The 23,463-nt window shown below is 35.2% G+C and overlaps 1 protein-coding gene across 3 annotated transcripts in view; it reads right to left on the reverse strand.

Annotated features, from left to right (window-relative positions):
• The window catches only part of RIMS1 (regulating synaptic membrane exocytosis 1), a 336,006-nt gene that overhangs the window by 116,747 nt on the left and 195,796 nt on the right, over nucleotides 1-23,463 (reverse strand). For 2 of the 3 annotated variants that reach the window (XM_010565783.1, XM_010565782.1), the window contains 9 exons: nucleotides 18,628-18,674; nucleotides 17,356-17,468; nucleotides 16,192-16,322; nucleotides 15,694-15,865; nucleotides 15,412-15,568; nucleotides 14,112-14,183; nucleotides 6,824-6,980; nucleotides 4,698-4,823; nucleotides 548-610 (listed from right to left, as the gene is read on the reverse strand). In XM_010565783.1, coding sequence (XP_010564085.1) covers nucleotides 548-610; nucleotides 4,698-4,823; nucleotides 6,824-6,980; nucleotides 14,112-14,183; nucleotides 15,412-15,568; nucleotides 15,694-15,865; nucleotides 16,192-16,322; nucleotides 17,356-17,468; nucleotides 18,628-18,674 — 1,038 coding nt within the window. The remainder of the gene's footprint in view (nucleotides 1-547; nucleotides 611-4,697; nucleotides 4,824-6,823; nucleotides 6,981-14,111; nucleotides 14,184-15,411; nucleotides 15,569-15,693; nucleotides 15,866-16,191; nucleotides 16,323-17,355; nucleotides 17,469-18,627; nucleotides 18,675-23,463) is intronic. The other variant, XM_010565784.1, reaches the window with a different exon arrangement.

Raw genomic sequence — 23,463 nt, forward strand, 5'->3', positions numbered from 1 at the left:
TTTATGCCTGGATCTAATTTATAGCACAATTTGTAGATGCAAACCCAAGTAATACGAGACTCCTCAAATCTGGAGTTCCCAGTGAGCCCTCGTTAATCACTGTTCTTTCCCCTACAAGTGACCAAAATCAGCATGAGATTAAGTGTCACAACAAGTAAAGATTGTTGGCTTCTGCGTGGCTGTAATATAAACATAAAAATGCAAATAAAAGAAAACACAAAAACAACTAAAAAGGAATGTTTGAAATTATAATAACACTGTCGTGCATTGGGAGATCAGGACTTCTGTGACTAGACAGAAAATCTATCACAAAATATAACTGCAAAATCAGAATTTCTTCAACTGCTTTAATCCTGAAGTTCACAAACATATATACACATCTCAATCTGAATTAAAACAAACAAAAAAGAAAAACTGACACCTGGATCACAATGTACTGGGAAGTTCTTTACTTACTGGGACTAACACCACTATGGAAAAAAGTTGGGCACACAAAGTATAGACAACTAACCAGATGTGTTCATGATTACCAAATTCCTGTAGTTACCTGATGGTATGTAGGCACTCTGCACTTCTTCCTCGCTTTGCTCTGGGCAGCATAAGAAGCTCACTGCACAGACAGGATGGGTGGTGAGTGAAACAGATATAATTATGAAGCATTAGATGACATGGGTTATGCCAATGATATGCAAATGAAAACATAAAAAGAAACAAGAAGCTTCCACCCAGATAGTCTGATAATGTTCAAACCCAGACTGCACTTCTCAAATATGAGCCAAAAAATGCCTGGGATAACTACATGTTCAACAAATTCCTTTTAGCGTGGCACCTATTTTTGTGGGATTTCTCCTTTTAAAATTCAGAAGTACTGTTTCAGAGCTCTTCATGACAAAAGGTATCCATAAGACAGCTACATTTCTCTAATAACCTCCTTTCCTGTGAACTAATTAAAGAAGCACTTTAGAAAAAAAAAGAATTATGCTTGTTGTTTGTTTTGTGGGTTTTTTTTTTCTTCCTAAGCCACAAAATCATAGATGAAAAAACAGGGAGGGTTTACTACTAATTTACTGCAGATCGGTTTATGAGAAGAGTAACCAGTCACCCTTTTAGGAAAAACAAAAATATATGTTCACTGGAATTATTACATTTGGCCAAATATAAAATCTGACTTAGAGCTATTGACAGTATTTTGTAATGCAATCCTAAAGAAACAAAAAAATTGCTAATCAGCCATCAGACTTTTTTTGTTTCTTGCTGTTTCCAATTGAGAAAATCAGCCATCTATTCTATTTTTTATTTACTGTAACCAAACACATGCTACAGCCAGCAAGATGGTAAAATTAATACATATTTATGCCTATGGTAAATATGACTATGATATGAAATATCCCTTGAATTAATCTTGTAGTTTTATGCAATTCAACAGAATCAGAAAGACTGAGCTCCAAACATCCTAATTATTGTAAATATGAAATTAAAGGTAAACTTCATGGAAACATGCTATTTTAAAAGAAGCAGGGAATAATATGAAGTACTATGGCGACAAAGAGAGAAAAGATTATAAAATAGATAAAGCAGCAGTTGTTCAATGTGCTTTTTGCTTCATGCCATTATAAAATGACTCATTTAATTGATGCAATATAGGTAATATGTATCTAAAATTCTAAACTGGGCAGCTTGAAATAACAGCTTGCGAGTCACATGTGAGATTTAGCTTTGCATCTGGAACCACTAGCCTGATTTGATGCAACAAAATGTATTAAAATTGAACTGTTGTTTGTTTGTTTTTTAAGTAAAATTTCCATTCATAAGCTCAGAGGACTGACAGAATTTACATGCACCTTTCCAAATTACAAATAAAAATGCACTTCAGGAAAACAGTTACCATTTTCTTAAGAGTTGCGAAGTAGTTGCAAAGTCCATTTTAGATCACAGGGTACTTCATTAATATTTACTCTACGTTTGCTAAGCCAAAGATTATCTATTGTAATTGGCCCATGGCAAACAGTAATATAAAATTCATCCAGAAAAGGGATATAAAATAGCAAATGCACCATGAAATCTTCAAGTTAAAAAAACAAAGTAAAAGAATCCATCACAGTAGATTACTGATAATATAAGAAGATACTCACAATTCTATAATAAATTAAGTCTGGTTTGGAGACATTTAAAATAAAGATTGTTGTTCTAAAACAAGTGTCATCTAATGTGAGTATTTTAGTACTCACATTAAAAATTTTATTTAGGAATAAAAGAAACACTAAAAAAAAAAATGAAGAGGGCCACGCCCTTGAAAATTGGACGATGATCCTAAATGCAGAGCAAAATATACTGCTTAGCTAGATTTCCTAATAAAAAGCTTTTCCTAACAGATGTATATATGTATACACACACACACGTGTATATATGTATATAAATATAAATAAAAAAAAGGTAAAGTGGACAAATCACTTCCACTGGAAATTTATCATACCAGTTGCTTTAGTAAGAGACTATAGTAACTACTTTTACAAAAATCTATTCAGAATATTCACTATTAATTTGGGACCAATAACAGATCATTGAGAAAATGATCAAAAGTGATCAGCAACTGTAATTTCTGCCATGTAACTATCAGGTAATTACTCACCTTTCAAACCAGGTTTTTGTTAGGTATCTACATGAATGTACTTGTTTAGATGAGGGGTTCAGTAAATGAACAACACATAATACTTATACTACTATTGATACTAATACATAACACTGAATAAAGATTGGGTTTTTAAATCCTTGGATGCAATAGAGAATCTTCCTCAACAAAAGCTGGTTTTGATCTTCCCTATGATGCTGCTCTTATGTAATGAAAGACAGTGAAACCTGCGAGGGTTAAACAGTCTCCACAACTGAAGAAATCTGGGGAAAAGATGAGAACAGGAGAAAGGAGACCACTGCAGACAAGATTATTACTCAAGGAGAGTAAGTACATGGACTCATCTTTAAATCCTGCAAATAAGCCACGTACATCCATCATGTCTGATCTTTAAACTTCTGAAAAGCGTTTTCTGAACATTGAAAAGAGCTGAAAACTGCATCTTACGCCTCTGAACAAATCCACCAGCCCACTGCTGCTGTGGCTCTGGTCTCATGTCCAAGAAAGCCTCAATGCAAGCCCTGCCCTCCATGCATATATAATCATTTATATCATGGTTTGAGGCTTTACTGGAAGAAAAATTTCTAGACAGTTAACTGTTTATATTTTTTTCTACTAACAAAAGCTACTTTTTAATGTGTCTACCTCTTCAGATCTGCTGAATAAGAAATCTATCCAATAAATACCCTCAGGAATCTTTTTAATATATCACTACTTACAATAAATAATAACATGAAACATTTGCAACAAGTGAAAATTATTTAAATTACCTAAACTATAAATCTGACTACTACATTTAAGAAGCATTTCAATTCACCTCTGAAAGGAAATTCAGTACAACAATCCAACTTAGAAAATTCTGTACATACTTCTTGCCTATAAAGTTGAATTTGAAAATGTTCTGAATAACTCATTAATTCCTGTATGTATGTTATCACATTCAAAAAGCAAACCAGGCAAGATCATACACAAAACTGAACTAATTTAACTGCAAAAGCCATCTGTTATTCAATTTCTATGTTGCTTCAAAACTGGACAAAGAGTTCCAGAGATTTTTATGATTTATTCTTTACACGTTTTCACATCACTATGAAGTGTATGTTCTCTATTGAATTTACTGGATCATTTGGAAAAGTTTTGTTGTCTTTAGTCATAAAATATAGTAACTTACTGCAAAAAAAAAATATCCAAAGGCATTACTAGGATAGTTGATCTTATATGAATGGTAAACGTTTGCCATTACAGTTTAGCTATATGATTTTTTTTGAAGTAAACAAACAACCCACAAAAATTGATAATCTATGTGACTGCCACCATTATGTTTCCCAAATACTGAACTGAAATACCTTTTTAAACTTTTTTTAGCTATAAACTAAACAGAAATTCTCATTTTCTTCCATTATATTAGAATATATTCCTAGATACCTGAAAACAATGCCTACTAAGAGAGACCAAGCATTCTCTGAGGAGTGTAGCCACTGCATGTATTCCAGGGAGACATGTGTACATGTCACGCATCTAAGTTTGGAGATTTTTGCTAATTACAAGCACTGCAACTATCCTTGCTATGCTTGGGTACTGTACCAAGTTCACCAGAATGTCACATAAGATGCTGTGAGACTTCATATATAGATGTCCAAAATCTATAAGCACCGGAACGCAAATCATAGCATATGCAACTCCCAACTAGTAGGAACGCATACCTGGTATCTTGCTGGCTACCAAAACAGATAAATTCTGAGTTACAAGAAGAGCTAGGGCATATGTCCAGATTTATGGTTTTCTAGCAAAAATCTCTGGGCTTCATTCATGAAACAAACAGCAGAATACTCTAGGACAAACACCCAAGAACCATTAGTCTAGATACTTGCTATTACTGTCAACCCAGTGCACAGTTTTACCAAAGAAGAGGTATAGATAATTTAACCATGACACTAGATTTGTCAGTTAGGGTGATTTCTCTCCCTTTCCCATTACTATCAGTCATGTCTCTACTGCACCCTTGAAAATTAGGCAAACTGGCAAAGACATTTCTAAAATTTTTTCCAAGTTCAGGCTGACAATGTACCTTTCTTGATCAGACAAATACTGACTATCCATGTCTCTGGATCTGTAATCAACTGGAGTTCTGGAGGCATCATGGTGTCTAGTTGGAGAACGTGATCTTCTCATTTGATGAATTTCATCTAAACTCCTGAAAGGCAGAAATATGTATGATAATCTTGTTTTCTCATAAATAATACAGCTTAATGGATTACAGTACAAGTTGCCTGAAGGAAGTTTTTAATCATTAAATTGTTAATATACGACTTCTAGAAAAATATCAACTCCTAAGATTAAAAAAAACCAAAACACCTCTGAGCATAGAAAGCATCCATTTCTACCATATTTAGAAGTACATGCCTGTTTCTGTGTATACTGCTGGATTCAGTAATGGCATTTTCAAAGCCTGTACTTAAAGAATAGCTGAGATAACAGAAGAACTGATAACACTTCACATGAAATGAAGTTTTATGCATTTGTAGATTCACAACCAGATTTCTAAAGGGTTGATCTGGGGCTGTCAACTTTTTGCAGGTATCTCCAAGTATTCTTTAAGAAAATCTGGGATAGGATATGGGAATTTACAGCAGATTGATAAAAATCTTTAAGTGTTACACAAAAGGGGTATGATTCTGTATAAATGCAGGTAAACTCTGACCCCCATGACAGTAATTTAAAGCTCTCTTCACATGGAAAAGAACAAGAAAAGAAACTACTATCTGAAGGGCAGATTCTTCCTTTAGTTTAGTAACTGCCATTGGAACAAGATGCATTAGTTTTTCAAAGTATAAAATGAAAGGACGGGTGGGATTGACTATTAAATATTTCATTTGTGCATCGTGCTTGTAGATAGAAAGAGTCAACAAGAGCACATGTAATTGTTTGCAAAAGCAGAATGAGGAGCTCTCATTCTCTCTACTATAAAAAAAAAAAGAGTCAGTGCCACAGTCTGGTTTATGTACAGCCATACTCTTCTATCTGTTAAGAATGCATTACCGAGAAATGCAACAGCAAGTTATTTGGTGGGTAGTGAAATAGCTTCATCTGTAAAAACTCAGGTAACAGGGGGATGAGTGCAGGGACTTAAGCAGCACACAAAATTTCAACACACAAGAACAGTATATGTGGCACGGAGGATGGAAAGGAAGAAGCAAGATCATCAGGATTGTCAACTGGGAGGAGAAGCTGGTTTTCCAGAATATACCATCAATTTAAAACATCACAGATGTCTGGTATTAAATGACCCCTGATGAAACTCCAAAAAAGAGACACCAAACGATTGATAAGGACAGTACTGTAGCACAGAATTTTGTACACAAAACTCAGCTAAGAAGGGTAGATTTTCAGTAAACTACCATGCCTAGTGGGCAATAATGTTGCTAGTACAACACTTCAAGCTCTTGCAGTAATTCAAGAATAAAGCTTCCTAAAAAATGTAGGAAAGGAAAACTGGTAAAAACTGGCTGATTTTTAAGGTTTCATGAGAGGTTGCAAGAGAAGCTTATTGCCCTGCACAATAAAACAAGCAAAATCAAGTGGGTCAACTTTTGTGCTTAAACAGTCTGTATGACACTATTCAAAAAAAGCATAAAGCATGCAAATAAAAAGCTCAAAAAGGATTCTCCTTTTAATAGGTTGTCTATTAAAAGCAGTAAATGCAGAAAATAGAGGTTTATAAATCACTATCTGATTCTGTATTTTTTACTTCTTCCATTAAAAATGTCACATTATAAACACAATTGGTAATTTCAGCTTGCTGTTACTTCAAAATTAGTTTAATTCATAGTTATTACACAATTTGTACATGCCACTATTTATTATCCTACAAATATACTTAAGTGGCTCCATACAAGATTCAGAATCTGACTGAAAAAACATTTCCAAACCTACGTTTTAGTTATGGTACGCAGATGATGAATCACAAAGAAAATATCAGTAAGAAGTGGTACGCATTACAAAGTTACAATTCAGCCCATGAGCGCTCTTGAATGATTAATAAAAGCATACAGCAAGTTCAAATACCGCACTACTAAATTCAGATACAAAACAAGTTTTAAAATTGTTAAAAATTGCTGAACAAGAGAAAAGTTAATAATGACAGATTCCAGAAACTTGAAATCACCCAGTGTTTCAGGAACTTGCAATGCCTACCTCTGTAATGGCACATTTGGTAAACGTGAACGGGTCCTGCCCTGATCGTCGCCACGGTGAGGAGATACAGATCGTGAACGATGATGTGTTGTTCTTTGCTGTTCTGGCACAGTTAGCGTTGTAGATTTGCTTTCTCTAGTACTAGATCTATAACCTACTGGCAAGAGGGCAACAAAAGGAAATTAGAGAATAAAAGTCTGGGTTTGGAAAGAATTCAGATGGTTAGTCCTTCCAGGAACACACATCTAAACGCTTACACAGCTTTCAAGTCGCCATTCAGCTGTTGTACATCTCGACGTATCATGCAGCCCGGATAAATTACTAGCATTACCTTTAAATGTCTACATGTACAGACACAGAGAAACTGAAATGATTTTCATTATGTACTGGAAGATGTAGACAAGAGGACTGAAATAGGTTTCTGACTTGGGGAAGAGTACCCAGAGTAAATTGTATTTCAAAATTGTCATACAGTAGCAAGTATTTGAGAGGAATCCAAGCAATGTAGGTTCACCTCATCTAACAAATGGCATGCTAGTGTACAACAGCACAGACTCATCCAGGACTGCTCATATATAAAGCATCCTTCTGACTCTTGTTTCAGTTAAATACAAAGATGATCTCCTACTGAACTTGGCCAAAGCCACCTACCTTCAAAAATTATGACCATTTAGAGTATATTGCATAGAATATTGGGTGTTGCATACCCTGCGGAACATTTTTTCTGAATACTATGAATAAGCTGCAAGGTTCCTCATAGTTCATTTTCACATAGGATTTAAAAAAAAAAAAAAAGTCAGCAGATTGTTAGCACATTTAAAGTGTTGATATTCCCGTGCCTTTTTCCATGTAGCACACTGTTTGCCTTGTTATACACTTTGAATCCCATCCTAAAACAGACAGTGAAGCTCAATAAGATGAACAGCTTTCAAAAGGTGCCTGTTACCTTTCCAAAAGGCCCTAAGGAGATTTGTTCAGGCTTCAATTGCTCAATTCTAGACATTTAAATTAGATTACAAGAAGCCCTTGACAGAAAAATCCCTTAATGACGGAAAGGGTCATCCCTTAATGACTTCACAAATTATTGTTTAGATTCCAAAATAACAATTTTTCTGCTTCTCTGAATTTGTCTAGCATTAAGTTCCTGTAATGTGTTATTTTGTTCAGCTAAAAAAACAGCTTGTATCAGAAATCTTCTTTCCACGCAGGAAAAGACTATGATTTAGTCACTCAGTCATCAATTGGATAAATTAAATAAGTTGCACTTTTTAAGGATCTCGTGATAGAGTTTCAAGTTTGGGTATTTTTCATCTTTTGTATAATTTGTATAATTCTTGTAGTTCTCCTCTGATCTTCTATCAAATTGTTATAGCCCTCTTAAAAGTGTAGCCCGTACACAGTCTGTGTTAGTCTTGGTCATGTATTCAATGACACTTGATAATCTGTTTAGCTGCAAGTCTGAACCCTGATCACAAACATCAAGGAAGCATTCATGCTTTTTTCCCAAACTGTGCATCAGTTTACCAACGTATTCTAATGGACATGTAACTTATTTGAATGCATTATCTCATTATTAGACCTGAAGGACAACGCTTTGTTAAAACAGTGATAAATAATCCTAAAATAATATCTTCCACTATAGAACAGATTCATCTCAGTAACACAAAAGTGAGAACTGGGACTTACTAGATGATGCATTTTATCATCCAAGGAACTCTAAGACTGCTTTCCTTGATTATACAGCTTATAATATCACAGCCTCTAGACATGTGTCCACCTTTTATACAGTACCGAACAAACTAGCAGAAGTTATCCAAGATAACAGTAGAGCACCTATGTGCTGTAGTATCCTACAGTAGCTTTCAGCCTTATACCAGCTTTCCAGCAACTTCAGTAAATAAAAAAAGATTGGCTTCAATAAGTTCCTGTCTTTAATATATTTACCACTACAAATACGATAGGGAAGGCAGATAGGAAGGAGACAATGTTGACGAAAAGATGATTAGACAGTTTTACTACAGACTTTCTGGTTACCGTCAGCTAGAAAACATATGCAGAAAGACTTTTGCAAGTTCTGCTATCATTTTGTCCAACTTCCGTGTCTTCTACTTCGTAGTATAGCAGCTGGTGTGAGAACATGGGAAACAGGTTTTGTTTCTTCCATTTCTTGAAGCAGAGGGGTGGGATGAGGTTAATAAATCAGGGAACCAAGCAGCACTGTGAGTATTGATAGATTTTAGATTAGAGGGTAGGACTGGGCCCAAAGAAAAGCACTCGTAATAAGAACATATCATGTAGCTGAGAAACAAACATCAGGCACAATAATGTTGAGTGCACATGTGCACTGTCCTCAAACAACACTGGGTTAGTCATGTCAAATAAAAATAATGAATGTAATTTCATATTTAAAATGTGATATTGCTCAGGTTTGGGGAGGGTGGGAGCTATTACTTGAAAACCAGGAAAACACGGAGAAAAAACTTTTGGGAGAGCTCACTTGTAGCTACTAAAGAGAGCTCACTAGAAGCTACAAAACCAGCAAATGATTGCCACTTAAAGAGCATTTTTAATAGCGAAGCTGCACTGAGTACTGACTGCAAAATGGGCCTGTAAAAGTTGATGGCATGCATGAAAGTATCTACTGAGGTTTATTAACCTTTTAACAAAGGAGGACTCCAATGTTTCACAGCTTTTTAGGTACTCTGATGCTGGAGTACCTTACCTGCCAAGAAAGCGTTTCAGAGTTGTGTAATAAAATTAGAAACATGAGGGTCACCCTGATCTCAGGACAAAGACTGGGTGCAAATTTTGAAGTAAAAAAGGGACTCCAGGACTTCAATGGAGATTCTCTCATCTCATGTACTAAGGTTGCTGCAGAAAATGTCAGGGGCTTTGTCAGAGGAAGAAAAAAGACTACACATGACAAAAGCTGGTTGTGTTCCGTTTCCCAGGATAGCTAAATCTAAGCTGTATGTGCTAAAAGATATTTCATTTTCCAAACAAGTTTGTTTTAGATAAAATCCTGTCACCTCTATCAGAAGGAATATTAGTTTATATTTACTTAACACTAAAATCAAAGAAATCCAAAACTTCTTTCCAAGCTTTAGGCAACTGTACTGAAATACCTACAATTTAAATATAAAAAAAATAAATATACATTTCAGTTTAAAATATATTTCTAGAGTGATTATCTCTAGTCTGCCCCCCCCCCAAAAAATACACCTAGGATTATCCTGTACACTTAAAAATCTGGTACAGAAAGATGATTTTATCCTATATATTCTTCATAGCCAAGCTATCCAGGGAACAATATCTGAAACTTGTGCATTGTGTTCACACAAAGCTTACAGAACAGATGGAGCAATAGTAATTCACACTTATCCTAAGTATTAAGTCAAGTATTGTCAAGTTGGTCAAACTGCATCCATACTTCCATAGTGACCATGACAGTGACAGCAACAGTAACATTTCCTCATATCCTCAAAATACAAAGGCTCTGTACTCTCCAGAGTGAGCAGAGAAATTGTTTGCATGGACCAGCATGATAGCAGCAATCAAGCTTATGGTAGTTTATGCAGAAGTTTCTCAGTTGCTCATGGGAAACTGTCAGGCGTGACATGAAATGGAAGCTGGATAAATGATGAAAATGGTTCTAGCAAATGATTGATACCAGAATGTTGGTTGTTTTTTTTTTAAAGACAATACAGACAATGACAAGGTGTTCTGTTGATGTCACCCTGCTGCTACAGGAGGAAAGTAAGTACAATGCAACCATTTATACAGATTATATATGATAGAAAAATAAATTGTTCTGAACAGTTACCCATAGTATAAGCAATACAGCTCATTAAAAATACCCTTTGGGATATTGCCAACTGTATATCAGCTTTTTTTTTTCTTTTTAATTAAGAAAGTTACTGGGGATATTGCCAACTGCGTATTAGCTTTTTTCTCTTCAATTAAGAAAGTTACTGAAGTTTTGGTTAAAAAGACATCAAAACATGTCTGGTTTTTATTAAATCCTTTAGTGATCCTTTACTGACCCTTCCTATATACTTAGCATTAATGAGGCCACAGCTAGAGTACTGGGCTCCTCAGTACGAGAGAGACATGGAGTTATGGGTGTGAGTCCAGCTCAGGAGCACAAAGATAATTAAGAGACTGCAGCATTTCTCACATGAGGAGAGGCTAAGAGATTTAAAATAACATTTTCTTCAGGTAAATAGATGTGGGCATACCACAAAACCCTGTCAAAAATCAATTCTATTAAAGCTGAGCTTCAAATTAAAGTTACTTTCAGGTGTTGATATAAACACCTTTTATGATCAGTTCTATGAGCTGATTTTAAAAAAATTATATATATCACTGCAAGATAATAATAATAAATGAGAACAGTACAATTGTACAGAAAGATAAGACACATGTGATATAACAAGGGAAAAATACTTTTCTTAAAATAGTCTTGAAGTCATCAAAGTGTCATTATTTTTGATGTAGGAGTGTTTACTTTCATTGACAAGCAGTGATTCTTTGCAGCTGCTGAAACCTCTAGGAAAGTAGTTTTCTCTGTTGTTGCTAAATGCTAATACTGCATTTGCCTTAAAAATTGGTAAAACATTTGAAATTATAGTTTTAAGGATTTCCACTGTTAGTTAAATTAGCCAAAATATTTTCATCATTCCTTTTTTAGCTTATGGTGGTGATCAAGTGAACTTTTGTGCTTCTACATTTTGCAGTTACATGTCTGGTTTTTAGAAAATGAGTAATAATCTTTGTGAAAATCTTGAGATATTAAGGTGGCAAAATAACTTCCTTCTCTTCTGAATATTTCAAGAATAAGAATAAATTAACAATTGTAAGAATATACCTTTAATAAAGACAAAGCTGATTTATCATATATAAGCGCCACGGTGCATAAGACTGGCTAGTAAGTGGTAAAGGGCTTTAAAGGGAAACATTTTCTTTTGCATCGCGTGTTGTAAACTCAGTTTTGATAGTTTTACTTCTGTTGCGAAGGAATATCTTAATCCTAGACTAATCTATTGAAGCCAATAGATGTTATGCAAAATGGTCTAAGAGTGCACCTGAGCTGCAGCATCAGCCTACATTATGGGGAAATAGGGATCTTGGTTGCTCCCTCCCACACGCACACCTTGCAAGAGAACGTGTGGGAAATCTGGACCAGATGAGCTGCACTGCACTCTGGTGAGGTTCATGGTGTTGGGGGGCAGGAGGAGGGAAGGGGTAAAGACCCTGCAGCACAACAAGGAACTTGCATGCAACTTAGTTTTAACAGAGGAGACTGTTAGATGGAGAAGATATTGTACTATTCATTCAGTGCAAATTAAGGCAGCAGTTCAAAGTCTTAGAAGATTTAGCAATGGGATAAGTAAGGAAGGTTGGAAAGGAGGGTAGAAATGCGTATCTGAACTTGGTCTCCAGGCACATTTGTGAATCTGTGCCTAAGATTGTCAAGCAACTCAGTAGATGGCGGGACTGGCAACCTTTTCCAGCTCTCACTGCAAAACACATTTTCATATGCTGTCTAGGCTGTCACACATTCGTGGCTGATGACTGAAATTTTCTTTGCCCCTGTGTGCCTAAAGTCTAACCCCCATTTAAGAATTCAGGTTGCATGTGCAAACAACACCCCCCACCCAACTTACATGTCTCCACTTCGCATAGGAATCATGAACAGATGAACTCCACTTAGAATTGCCAAACAAATGTATCCATTACAGTCAAAATAGACAAATTTGTGCTTGGTCAGGTCCAGAAGGAGTTTCCCCACCAGGCTCTTCAAGTTTCAGTTTAGAGACTCTCAACTCATTGTAAATCCTGTTGCTACAGATCAAATTTTGCAATTTTCTACAGCGATCAATGAGAAAGTTTGGACCCATGCATTCTTCAAAGGCACACCTGAGCTTGCACAGTCCCAAGAAATTTCTGTAAGAATCAGTTACTCAAGTGCTGACCCAGTGAATAGAGTCCAATGCATTCAGCTGAACATTTTTGAACACTTCCTGTCAGATGGAAAATGTTTTATTTCAAATGGCAAATGGATGCCTTGAAGAACTGGCAGCTGATAAAAAGCCCCAATTCTTAACATGGTATACTGAAATCTTAAACATAAGTAAGTCTACACAGATATGCCCGTATCTACATTGCCAGCTAAAAAAATGAAATAATAAACAGGAAAAAATATTTAGAACCTATGATTTATTTTAATTTTAATTATTCACTCTCTTAGCTGATGTAAAAATATCAAGATTAGTCACTTCATTAAAGCAAATATCATTACTAGACATACCTGAACAAATCTCCCTCTTAGTAACTCAGGTGGTAAATGCATTAAAGTAAGGAAGGAACTCAATCAACACTGAAGAAAGGAGAATTTGGCTCAGTAAACATCAAAATGATATTGTGTTAATAGAATATGCGAGTTATTTCTGTGATTATATAATGAATAAATAAATTGTCAGATTATTTTAAACACAGGTCAGGAAGATAGAGAGTTTTCCAAATCCCACCATGATAGAATTCAGTGACTTTCATCAGGAGGATCCACAGAAAAACTGATTTAGTGCTGGCAATGACATAGTGACTCTTCAGTTAGTTTGGGACAACTGGGAAACAATCATCTGACTTGTGGCAACAGTCAAATAGAAGTAGAAAAATGTGGTATCCAAAATGATCCTTAAGATTTTCAGTATGTAAGGAATGCTGAACTAAAAGTCAAACCACGATAGTCTCTACAAGGATATATTTATGAACATTTAGGGTAATGACAGTTCATGAAGGTTTATGAAAACTATAAAAGATATAGCCATGCTACATGCATCTTAATCTACAGCCATGCATTCTCAACAAAGTCCATGGGAGACTGCATTATATCTAAGTTTCAAGCAAAAAGCAAAATAAATAAAAAAATGCTTGCAATAAACACTGAAATCTTAATTGTTATTTTAAAATGATTTTTTGAATTTAATTTATATTTTAAATAATGCTTAGAACATTACGAAGTAAACAATTAAACAATTTGAACCATCCAGTGGTTCACATATGAAGAATGATATGTAAAAGAAATATCAATGGATGAATAGTAAAATCTTTTAATTCACCATGATTTAGGACAGGTACCATGGAATAATCAGGAAAACTGTTTTTTTCACAATGCACTCTCCAAAACCAGTATCCTCAATATTCCGAAATGTTATAAAGAAAAAAAATCAAACAAGCAAAAAAGAAGAAGAGGAAGAAAGCAGGACCATGCTGTTCACCCACGCACCTGGAGGAACAACTCCAATACCATCATCAACATCATAATCTGAGATGTCACTATCACTGATTGGCCGAGATCCTGCACAACAGTAAGGTAAACAAATACCTGAACATCTGGTCGTGTTATAAAATGTAAAAAATATGTTCATTTAACGTACTACTGAAATTAAAAAAATGATTTTAAGTCTAAACAATAGAGGAGGAGAACTCAACCCCAGTGACTGACAGTAGTGTTTCACAAGAGAGCTGAGCCAATTTAACATCTTACAGCTGCTGCAGCCTCCTTTCCCCTTCTCCTTCCCTCACGTCCTCAGTAATCCTCTACTAGGATAGTTTATCTCACTAAACCAGCAAAAAGTTAACTCAAAGAAGAAAAATACTTTTGTGCTATTTCAGTGAGTAAGCTGAATCAGCTTGCTGAACAGGAAAGGAGAGGTGGCAACATATGGTGAAAGAGGGGAAGAGGAAACAGCACTGCCAGCTTTTAGAAAAATTCAAATCTCTCAAAAACTAACCTTTAATTTGCTCTCTCTATACATATCCTCATGCAGCAATTACAGCAATATCACATTTTTATAATTCATTCCTGAATGTGCACCAATTTCCTACGCATTGGCTGGAATGAATGACTTCCTTGTTTAAGAAAAAAACAGAAAAATAGCTTGGAAATGTACTTGAAAACAATCCCCTACATCCTTCGTATTTCTAAATAAATCTGAAATTAATTTAAATGAACAGAGAAGCTACAATATTAAAATATTTCAATACATTCATTATTTTAATATGCCTCATACAAACCTGAAATCAGACTCATCAAAACAACTGTACCTCCCAAATACATGCATACAACTTCTTTTTGTTGCAAAAGCACACTTCTCATCTGATTGTATAATGAGCATATTGGAGGTTGCGACTAACTTTACAATGAAAAGTGTTAAGCCTCTTAAGTCTTTAAGGACTTTCTTTTTGTAAATGAAAAGCTTTTAATTATTAAAAAGAAGTATCCAATACTGATGAACTTCAGATTTCTATTTAAAAGGAAATTTAGGCAAACAAATGTTTGAACAATTTTCTTTTGTTAGTGAAGACCAAACTAATTCCAACAGGTTTCACATACTTGAAAGTTATGCACCACAGGTGAAAGGCTGCTACGTCATAATGTCATGTCTCTTCTGCCACACATTTTCATTATGTTTAAAGACTATGAAACGGGATTTTTATCTTGTATATGAAAGTTAAATATCATTACACCATATCAAGCATTTCTAATTTAAAATTTAAAAGAGATTAATGGAATTTAGACCTACTTTGTAATTTTTTGCTAGTGCTTTCTCCACCATGAACATGTCTTCTTGGCATGAAAGGTGATGGCTGAGGCAGAGGTAGTGAAGATTCATCATGTGTCTGTAGCTTATACCAATGTGGTTCATCATCTAAAAGCGCTGTCTCCAGCTCTATAAGAATCTAGTAGGAAAATTATCAGGTTTTAATTTTACTTTCAAGGCACACACACACAAACACAAAATATATATGCATATGTATTCAAAACCAAACAATGAACTCAGGAGAAATGTGGTTGTATGTATCACCTCTCCAAGAAATTCACTCTCTTCTTCTTGTACTCTTGGCTGATCCCATACGGTTATTTCAAGCATTCGTTCTCTAAAATCTCTACGATGTACATGTGAGTAGAGAAAAGTTTGGTTCCATTTTGGCTCTAGACTTTTCTTTACTGTTTTGGTCCTCCTTTTACTCTTATCACTGAAACATAAATATTTGTTGTAAATTGTTTGTAGACATAAATCACAAAATGCCATCTACTCATCAGCACTTACTGTTTTCATTCTTTCTGATCTGATAATGACTAAAGAGAAAAGTATTTGCTGTACAGTGGATCACATTCATCCAAAAGACCACAAAGTTAATTTGATACTGACTTGCATGATTCAAGTGCATTTTTTTGTTACAATTAATCCAACTATAACAAATTATAAAAAAGGAATTCTTTACTTCATAAGCATTCATTTAAAAGTTGATTCAGTACATGGTAAATTACAACATAATTTTCTAGACTGAAATTCTACTACCTTCTGTCTGGAAGAAAATACATTTTTACATAGGGATTCCTGGGGCGTCCATCTACTCTTGGTGGCAAATCTGTTGCTTGCAGAACATTTACTATTAACTGATGTCCCACTTTGTCATACCACAGTTTAACCTACAAGAATCAAGTTACCAGAAAACATTACTGAAAATGGAGAAAACCCAAAATTTTCACACTGCATCACATTAACCGCAATGCAAAAGTAACTGTTGTTTTTTTGAGAGACAATGAGATATATTTTATTTCAAATCCCCTAATATTTAATTAAGTTAGATGGAAGAGATGATGGTATATACCAAAGACTTTTCTGTTTGCCACAGCTGAATAAAATGCTAGTGCCTGATTATACTTACATTGTTTATTGTACTCACTGCATAATCTTGCATCTGAGTGCGTTTAAACCAGCATATGTCTTAGCTCTGCACCTTAAAAGCTACATTCAAATAGGAAGCCCCGACTGCAACTAAACTTGAGGCATAGCTGAAATCTATCTACTCTGATTTGTCACCTTGCAAATGTTCTTATGGAAAGTACAATATAGAGCTAAATAATTTCTTAAGAGAATCCTAACATTATGAAATTTTTGAGCCTGCTGTGTACTTGGAAATTAATATGATCAATATAAAAAAATATAAGAATGTTCAAAAAGTCTAAGTACTCACAGTATATTTAACAAGCACAGCTTCAATTAGTATTACAGACAGTTTCAGGATGTAGTGTGTATATAAATTAAAATGCATTGCTGAACAGTGTAACTCTTAACAAATATACAGCTCTTTAAATGCTCCCATAAAGAAGATAAAGTGATACTACGCTTGTCTGCGGACTACTGGAATGTACAGAAGAGACGCCATTTTCAGTGCAGAGGGTACAGGATGATAAGTTACAAGGCACTTTTATGGGCTCCTCTCAATGTAAATTCTTGCGCTTTTTGATGTATTAAGACAATTCTTTACCTCTGCTGTGATTACAGTGATGGTTTGTGAGTGTGTACAGAGGGTCTTAAAAACATTGGAAAGATGTTAAGTCTTTACCAACAACAGACATTTCTCTTGACCTCCCAACAGACCCTGGGAATGTGGAGTGCTGAGGGACCAGCACTTCACAGATTTTCATTAACAACTCAGGAAAAACAAAATATGCTCACAGAAAGCTGCCCTGGTAGGACTTGTGGTGCATCCCGTAGGGCTCCAGGGCTGGTCGGAGATATAACAGAAATAGAAGGCCTTTCCATCTTCTGAGATTCAAAAGAACTCGAACCTAAAAACACATGAGAAACACATGAATTTTCCATCCAAAACTTTGAAGCAAATTTGGATAACTTATGAATTGCTTTTTCTTTGAATTGCATAAAGTTTGCATTTATACACAGTGTAGCTGGATTAATATACAGAAAGATTTTAAACTGATGTATATAGCATGGTGAAAAAGACTGCCTGGATACCCTTACCCCAGATTAAACCTGCCATTTTTTGGTTTATTTCAAATAACATATAACAAAGTGCTCCTCATATAGCAGTGATAAAGCATACCAAGTGTTTCAAATAAAATATTGTCCTCTGACAGAATTACACATTTTCCCTTCCAACCCAAACTATTCTATGATCTCAAATCTTTGACAAATAAACCCACATCTCTTGTATGGATTATACTCCTGGTAGCCTCTGAAATTTTAACTCCCAAGGAACTGGCACACAGTAAGGTATGCAGGACATGCGTCTGGCACGGAGGATGCTCCAGCGCCTGCAGGATATCAGCAGTTCTCCACCAGCAAAGCAGAGCCCTCACAAATGAGATGAGCTCGTGACCGGTGTAACAGCACTCGGTGGCCCCACAGGACCCTGTCCCAGGGAAGGTTTCTGGTTGCATCTCAGGCAAGGCTCAGGTGAGAAAAGACTGGGAGCTGTAGCCCTCACATGCTCCAGCTGACACTCTTCAAATGGGATAGTTCAAAAGAAAACCATTCTTTTGAAGCATGATACACAAAAAGTTCACCTAACCAGTTTTGCCTTGTTAAGAAAAAGAGAAGCAAGAACTCTGGACTTAGGCTGGATGGTGCAGGAGGTGGAATTCTGACACCATTTGACCTTTGGCAATCCCTTATACCTGTTTCCTCTCTTATGTTAGGGCAAGCAAATGTCTGTTTTGGGCCACAGCATGTATACCAGTATGGTTCTAACAACACAAGATATAGAAGAAAACAATAAAAACCTGCTAACATTTGAAATCTGTATAGCTTTAATCAAATCTACATTGCTTCAAATTTAACACACATGACCAAAACCCAGTGAATTTTGTCATACAGAAACCTTGGAGCCAATGCAGTCTCCCAGTGCTCATCTTTCAGAAAATTCATAGCTGAAATGATTGTACTGGATACAAGACCATGCTTAGTGGAAGGAACGAGGTGTGTACTCACTAGACTCTAACGGGGGGTGAGAAGTCTCGGGAATCCGTGGAATATCACTAAAACGTGAATATACACATAGTAATTAGAAACAAGAGAGATGACCTTCTGCTGTGACAAATACATTTCTGTGACACATTTCTAGAAATATGGATCTGTTTCTGTTCTAATGGGTTACAAGGAAAGAAACACATATTTTCCACTAGCATTCATGAAAATCTTACTAATGCAAACTACTTCTTTCAAGTTAAGGAACTAGCAGACATAACAATATGAGCACTACAGTGTTCATATTGTGGATGGATTCCACAATATTTTTACAACCAGAATAAAGTTAGAGAGCTTTTAGGAAGTGAAAGGTGGCAAAAGGTAGTACAGCTATGGATGTTCAACTATTTTGGGGAGGAAGAAAAATCAAAAAAATAAGATATAGATTAACTCACTAGTAATTTTTATATAAACGTCTCAAGGAGTTCACGGAATGAAACTGGTGAAAATGTCTTATAATAATAAAAAGAAAAAGCAAATTATCTTAGCAATGTTAAACAAACAAAAGAATAATGCATTTCTTCAAAGGCTAAAAAAAAAATAAAACCAAACCATATTACAATTGGGTATGGACATTTTTTGACATACACATACCCAGCACATATAGAGCTATAAGCAAAATCAAACTGGTTAAGTCCACACACATCTATCAAAATTTTGCCATCAATTTACTCTTCCACCAAAATCTGGATGATGCTAGCTCCTGACTCTCCTCTGTTCTCAGCAATCATTGAAAATACATTGCAAGAGCAAAAGAAACAACTGTTATTGTACAAATGTTAGCAAAGCAGCAGAGCAGGAAAATGGAAACCAAGTTCTTCATTGAATTACTTGAAAATATTTTCACCTACACAAAATAATCCAAAATTGGGACTATAATAACATTTGTGAAGAACATTTACAAGATTTTAAGCCTAAAGCTGAGCATTTTAAAGGTATTCAGGCACTTCTCTGTTCAGTGAACCACTATCTTACTGACTTGGAAGTCAATAAAACTAAGACTTCTAGGTATGTAAAAGTCACTTATGAAAATGAAACAGGCAGTTAAGTCAGAAAAGGAATGTAACAGTGCCCCATCAGATAGTCTTAAATTCGCTTTTCATGTCCTGCAATTTAAATTTCTGGTGCCTGTGTTTTAAAAAAGCCTATTTCAGCTCCACGTTAATGTCTCACATCAGCTTACATCTCACATCACTAAACAAGAACGTGCTTCTCTTTGCCTTGACTTTGTAATTCGAGAGTAATGTGGTTTCCTCATTCTCATGGAAATATAACTGCTTTACTCATTCTTGACACGGCATAGAACTACTTTACAAACATATAAACAGATTAACGACCTGTGGCACAGCAGGGCTGCTGTGCAGACTTCTGCCTCTTAACATTTTCTCTCTTTCCAAGGCAGAATTTCCAGGGCAATTCTCAGCAGTCTGAAATATTTACTTACCACATTTAAACTGATTTTTCTGCTCAATACAACAATAAGTTTGTAATGATATCTTGTGCTAGAATATGAACACTCTCATCTGCAGTATAGCATTGTTCGTAATAACATCACGCTTAGGATAGCTAAACGAAGGCTCCTATGTGCAAGGAGTGTTTCAACATGGGAAGTGCAACCTACAGCGTCAAGTTTCATAATCGCTGGGTGGGTGAAGAAAGACACTAAAATGAATTTGGTTTGGATTTTTCTCTGTATTGATGACAATACAGTAAAAAAAAGCCTAAAAATAAGTGTCAAATTACATATATAAGCACTTAAGAACTGATTTATACTTACACTAAGGCACCATTGCGCTATTAGACCAACACAGAAAAGTCTAATAATAAACCAAGATGAGAATCAGATCCACACAGTTTACAAGAGGAAAAACAGACACTGGAATGAAGATACCACATCATGAAAAAAAATGGTCAGGTTGAGAGTATTTTCCTCACGTAGAGCTGGCAACACAAAAGTTCTCACCAGGTAAAGGTAAATCACAAAAATAATCAGATCTTTCTCAAGACTTTATGCATCAGACAGGAAAGAACTGAAAGTACAATTTTTTAAAATGTGTTTTTCTAAACTCCTTGTAATTCATATGAAAAACCAACAGGAACAGTGGAGGCTAGAACATAAATTCCAACTCCAGACAAAATGCATGTATACAATAGAAATGTTATTTGAAATCTCTAAAACTTTATAATACAATGGACAGGTTTTTAAAATATATATATATGTAATTTGTAGATATAAAAATATATATTTATTTTTATATATATATACATAATGCATGTGTCTGTATGTGTGTATATGTGTGCATATACATATATAAATTATTACTAAGGAAACTGCAACTGTACTATATTTATTTTTAAGTACAGCTCCACACCACATTGCAAGACACAAAAATAAAAGAAGAAATAAATTCAGTATGCAATATGGTACTGATCACCAAACTCATGGCAGAGTATTCTAACAAGCTCTCTAACAGTTCTGCTTTCTGCTATTGATTTCAACATGTACATGATGTAAAGCTATACTTCTGTCTATGCGTGAATTTCTTACAAATTCAATAAACCAGTTTACATAATCATTTCTTAAATATTACAATGCACACAAGAAAAACAACTGGTGTACTAGACTTTATCAAAAGTATGAGTGGTATTTTTTTAAAATGTTGGCATTTTAATTAAAGAATGAAAATTCTAAAAAGAAACTCTAATCTAAAACTTGTTATGTAAGAAGATTAGTCTTATCTAGCCTGCTTTTATTTTTGGATTGCAGAAAGCATTCTAACACTATGATTTACAAAAAAGCTCTTCAGAAGAAATAGTAGCTCTTGACTTAAAATGTTCAAAACTAGACTACAGAAAGCAAATGGTAAAAACAAAGTAAGAAGTTGCACAACCACTTATTTAAAATAGTAACAAAATTTCACTCCCCTTTCGGAGCAATGCGAAGGTCAGAAAAGTAATGTTAGACACACAGCCGACATCGAACTTTGTCTTTCTATCTCTGCCTTGGAAGGCAAAGGTATTTTGTGGTCATATGTCATGTTACATATGATTATCTTATGTCTGATTCTTCCACACCACAATGAATACATAAATTAAACCAAACTATACCTTAGGCTGAGATTCCTCTGTGCAGATACATGGTTTGTGAGGGTCGCTATTTTGTAAAACACAGGAACAGCTATAATTTCCCTGAGGTCTATAGTCAAGAGTTTGATCACTGAAGACAAACCAAATTCAACTGTGGCTGCAACCCTGACTGGTTTTAGATTGCTCTAGGGACAGAAGCATAGTCCTCTACACCCTACAGAGTTTTCAGTTTCTGAGTACCTGTCCCCAGTGCTCAACCTTCTACTTCCAAAAGCATTCCTTCCCATCGGAACCTGTAAATCAATCTGCAGTTTGCACTAATTACATTACTTGAGCGACTCTCTGGAATTCAGTACTGCCTGGTTTGTGATGGAGGTTCAACCTCCTTGCGAGGACCTAGAGCACAGTAGCAGTCCCTGCACAGAGGAGCTGAATCACACCAGAGAAACAACAATTTTGGCAATATTATCTGTGGAAATCCAAGCAAAGATAGCTAGCATCTTACAAAGAAAACAGAGACAAATGAAAAAAGATTCGTTTTACCTGTGCTATCCCATAGAGCTCACCCCAGCACACCAGAGACGGTGAGTTAGTTACCATGCCAGGTTTCTTCTCCAAAAAGAATACTGCCAGAGGATTTTCTATGCTGCCCTACGTTAACCACCTCTCACGTTGTATGCATATTCATAGGTAATTCTTCCCTCATATTCAGATAGCCAACCCATTAATTCTACTTTTTATAGGTTTCTTATCTACCTTGTGTTGCAATCACTAGCATTAGCGTCAATTAGTTTCTATGGAGTTTTCACCGTACTGTTGTGGTTATACTGTTTATTGTTGCTATGCCTTCATCTGCTAATAGTGTTACATGTTTCACATTTTTCTCTAATAAACATCCTACAATTATCCATTACTCAAAATTACATTTGCTGGTAGACACACAAATCCAAATTTACACGACTGAGCAAATTGTTTAGCCATCATTTTCGTAACTGGCAGTCTAATTTGCGGGCTTACAATCGTCCCATTATTCACTTATGCCAAACTGTGTCATATTTGGGCTTTTTAGACCTAATATGCTAGGACTTTTTAAATCAAGACCATTAAAAGTGATGGTACATTATTTGCATTATTAATACTGGGAGATGAAAACACGTAAATTATGCAGACGAAATATCATTTTTCAGGTCTTTCGGGAACCTATTTCCTCACAGGAATTTTAGGTGTAATGGATTACCACTTAATGCTGTATCAAGTCACTTCAATTTTGCTGAGTCAGCACCTAAAGTAGACACAAAACTTTGATATACTAGATTTGTTGGATCAAATAAAATTTGCTGTCATGAATTTGAAACAATCACAGTTTGGATAACAAGGGGGAAGTAATCTGTTAGTTAATGCAAGCAAACCATTTCCCATTATGTAATATAATTTACATAGATTATAATTATTAAAAAAATAAAAAAAAATAAAAAAGAGAATCCTGTGTAGTATGTTCTTTTTTGTTAATGAATACCAGGATTTCCTTCATCGTACAATGTCTGATACTTTTTGTTCTTTTAAGATGACAGACAGGTAAATCCCAGTGTGATACAAAACAGACTTTGACTCATTACTGCTGGAAAAAGGAAATATCTTTAAATTTCAAAGTTACATGCTCTAGTCACTTTGGGATGTTTATTAGCTCTTCTCAGAAAAAAAACCCCAAACCAA

The sequence above is a fragment of the Haliaeetus leucocephalus genome, unplaced genomic scaffold (genome assembly GCF_000737465.1).
Source record: "Haliaeetus leucocephalus isolate CR32 unplaced genomic scaffold, Haliaeetus_leucocephalus-4.0 Scaffold195, whole genome shotgun sequence".
In the NCBI taxonomy this organism is placed as follows: domain Eukaryota; kingdom Metazoa; phylum Chordata; class Aves; order Accipitriformes; family Accipitridae; genus Haliaeetus; species Haliaeetus leucocephalus.